At 48.8% G+C, this 3,359-nt stretch overlaps 1 protein-coding gene across 1 annotated transcript; it reads left to right on the top strand.

The window, feature by feature from the left end:
- The first annotated feature begins 1,986 nt into the window (after positions 1 to 1,986).
- On the top strand, positions 1,987 to 3,093 carry gbp (glycogen synthase kinase binding protein). The gene has a single exon (XM_084356799.1). The coding sequence runs from the start codon at positions 2,087 to 2,089 to the stop codon at positions 2,600 to 2,602; it is 516 nt and encodes a 171-aa protein (XP_084212925.1). The 5' UTR covers positions 1,987 to 2,086; the 3' UTR covers positions 2,603 to 3,093.
- The last annotated feature ends 266 nt before the right edge of the window (positions 3,094 to 3,359 follow it).

Below are 3,359 nucleotides of genomic sequence, written 5' to 3'. Positions count from 1 at the left end.
AGTGATGATATTAGTGAGAGTGGTCTGACGACACAAACGCTGCCTCGTCATATCAAACAAGTTGAAGTTGAAGTTTCTGGGGTTGTTGCAGCGACTTGTGAGGTGTTAATTTTATCGTGTCTGCCCGATGAAGTTAGAGAAGAAGAACCACAAGGTGTCTGTAGTTTTTACTTTTAGCTTTAATGGCTACGTGATTTAAAAATGTCTACATGCTCAGGTTCAAGGTTCATTCTTGGCCCGGTCAGCAGCTGTTCTGTTGCTGAGAAAGACCTTGTGTTATCGTCAAAGCTGGAGAGGAACTACTGAAGGTCATTCAGCAGCTCCTTCCAAAATAAAACACAATCTTCATTTTGTTCAAACGTAAAGTTTTCTGATCTGCAAAGTGAGCCACAAAATTATAATGATAATTTCTCAATAATGAAATTGAGAATTCAGCGTACAGTGAAATTATAACATTTTATCCGTCACCTGTGTCGCACTTTAAACTTCAAACGTGTGAAAGGTGAAGTTTTATTTATTAGGTTTTTATTTAGCACTTTTACAACCAGACAAATACAGATAACAGAAGCTCAACACGTAACAGACACACCCACATAAATCTAATCTCCACTGCACAAACCTATAAATGACCCATTAATATAAACAGTGTCATATTATTCTGAGTGTTTCTCCAGGACGTGTGTTTATGACGAGGCTACAAGCTGCTTGTTTTGACCGCGAGGAGGACTGAAGTCATTGTTTTTATTTCAGGAAGCGATGACAGTTTATCTCGGTTTCACATTCTGGTATCGCTCCAAACGGCCACAACCTCACTGGATTCCAGTATGACTGGACTCACTGCTGCTGCCATTGAGACACACAGGAAGCATCAGCCGGGGGCCCCTGATTGGCTGTCGTACCACGTGGTGGCAGTGATAGTAGCTCCTTATATGGCCATGAGGACTCTCTTTGACTGGAGCATCAGGTTTAGCCCGGGTGCTGTTTCTCAGAAACAGAAATGTACACTGTGTTCTCACACACACGCGCACACACCCTCCACCCTTATTGTTAGTGTATACACGCTGGATGCCAGAGGCACATCCACACGCTCACACATCACAGCAACTGTTTTAACTGCATTTAGGGATGTAGATGTATTATTTATTAGAGTCTGTAGAGATGTGTCTGACTGTTTCATCCTGATCCATGTGTTACATCATATTCTCTACCTCCGAGCTGCTGTCCATGTTTTATCATCCTGTATCATGTACTACTTTTTAATATCTGACCCACAGATCTGCTGGGATTACACTCTGAGCTCAGCTCTACATCTTTTGGGTCAAATCTCTTTTCTTTATGCGTTGCTTTCAAAACGTGTCACACCATCTTTGTGCATCATTTCTGGTTTCAGCTGCTCTCAAAATAAAAATGTGCAGGCTTTAAAACTGGCATTCCTTATTGGGTCACAGAATCTGGTGCAACACTGAGTTACACAACATATTCTGCTTTTTTTAAACATGTGTTCTGATTTCAGCTTGTGCTCGGTCCAACATGGATCATAACAATAATAATGATGATGATGATAATACATGAAGGTGAGAGGCTGTCTGCGGCAGGTTCAACATGACTTCTCCATTTTGTTTCGTGGAGAAAACGCGCTTTTGTTTGTTTTGCCCGGACAGACAGCAGCAGACAGTTGGGTCTTATGTAATGTCCATTTGAAGGGAGCGGTCCAAAGCCGCGGTGCGTTCGGGGTGAAACGGAAATCACACCACCGGCACAGAAACAAAAAGGAGCACTTGTAAATCAGCTGGTGCTTTTTAAAAGTGTGTATGATTTTAAAACATTGCAAAATACGATCTTGGTGATCCGCTGCGTGACTCACGTGTCATCGTGCTCGTTATTTTGGTTGAAAGAACACCCCTCCCCCTTGAAGGGAATATGGTACGGTCCACGACGCGTCACCCATTGTTTACAAATCAACTCAGCTTGTTGGTCAGTGCCGAGCGGCGTGCAGAGAGCGAGCAGCGGCCCGGCGGCTCTCAGTCACACCGACAACAACACACCGACAAACACCCCTCAGAACCGACACACAGCACCCGCCACGATGCCGTGTCGGAAGGAGAACTACATCTTTCTGGAGCAGTCCGTCACCGTCGACTCCAAAGAAGTGGACGCGCTGGTGACGAGAATCGGCGAAGCGCTGCAGCTCCACAACAACAACGGCGGCCACCAGAAGACAGTGTCCGTGTCCATGTCGTGTCTGCACGGGCTCACCGGCGGCACCACCGGCGGCGTCAAGCCGGCGGCCATCATCAGCGGCAGCGCGGCGGCTCCGGCGCAGAGACGCAACGGCTGCTGCATGCGGCTCCGGAACCGGGGACACCGGGGGAGCAGCAGGGCAAGCCCGTATAACATCCCCGGGTCTAACGGCGAGCAGGACTGGGACCAAATCAAACCGTGGAACAAGAAGAGGATCACCGTGGAGGAGGACGACCCGCACCGGTTGCTCCAGGAGTTAATATTATCGGGGAACCTGATCAAAGAGGCCGTGAGGAGGCTGCAGTTCCCCGCCGCAGACTGTGGAGATTTCCCCAAGGCGGCGGACAATGTGCCGTGCTGATACCGTGACGGCCGGACCGGGGACCGGAGGTCTCCCTCCCGGGTGGACACAGACACGGGGACTGTCCACACACACACAAGACTGTTTAGAGCTAAAAAACTTCACAGGACTGGTAGCTACGTTTTCTAATTTCATCCATTATCCTGTAACGGTCGTTACGCTACGTTGGCTAGCAGTTAGCCTAGCTAGCTGGCTCGCTAGCCGCCCGGCTAATGAGCCGTGTTGTTTATGTTTGAATGTCGCCTTGTGGGTCAGACGGTCCGGACGCGGCGGAGCTCTGAGCCTCCAGACACTCACCTGACCGCCATTTTCACCAGAGAGACAGAAAAGTGTTGGCCTGATTTACAGGCTGGTGTTGGTGTGAGACTGTTTCAGTCCCGAACAAAAGGCTTTCTCTTCAGCCCGGTGGAGGGTCGAGTCACGGTGAACGGTGGCAGGAAGTCCCGGCTCATTCATTTCTCATTTTCCACTGCATCCCGGGATTAGTCCGTGTCAGGGGGAGGGGAGGGGAGCAGACCGTTATAAAGGGGGGGGGGGGGTCTGGATGTCCATTTTGTTTACAATCTGAAGCTGTGTGTGAACAGCTGCTGTGCAGAGAGGAGGGAGCACACCCTCCGTCATGTTGCTCAGTGTGTTGTCCTTTAACTCAACTCAGCTCAGCAGTTTGGTGAAATGAGCCTTTAGTTGTGCAGCTTTATGCTCATGAAGATGATTATTGTGGCTCATGTTTGACTCCAGGGTGTTAAAGGACGACTCA

The sequence above is a fragment of the Pagrus pagrus genome (assembly GCF_965226575.1).
Source record: "Pagrus pagrus genome assembly, chromosome: 7".
Taxonomy (NCBI): Eukaryota; Metazoa; Chordata; class Actinopteri; order Spariformes; family Sparidae; genus Pagrus; species Pagrus pagrus.
Note: the sequence above shows the minus strand (reverse complement) of the source record. Positions and strands in the feature narration are given on the sequence as shown.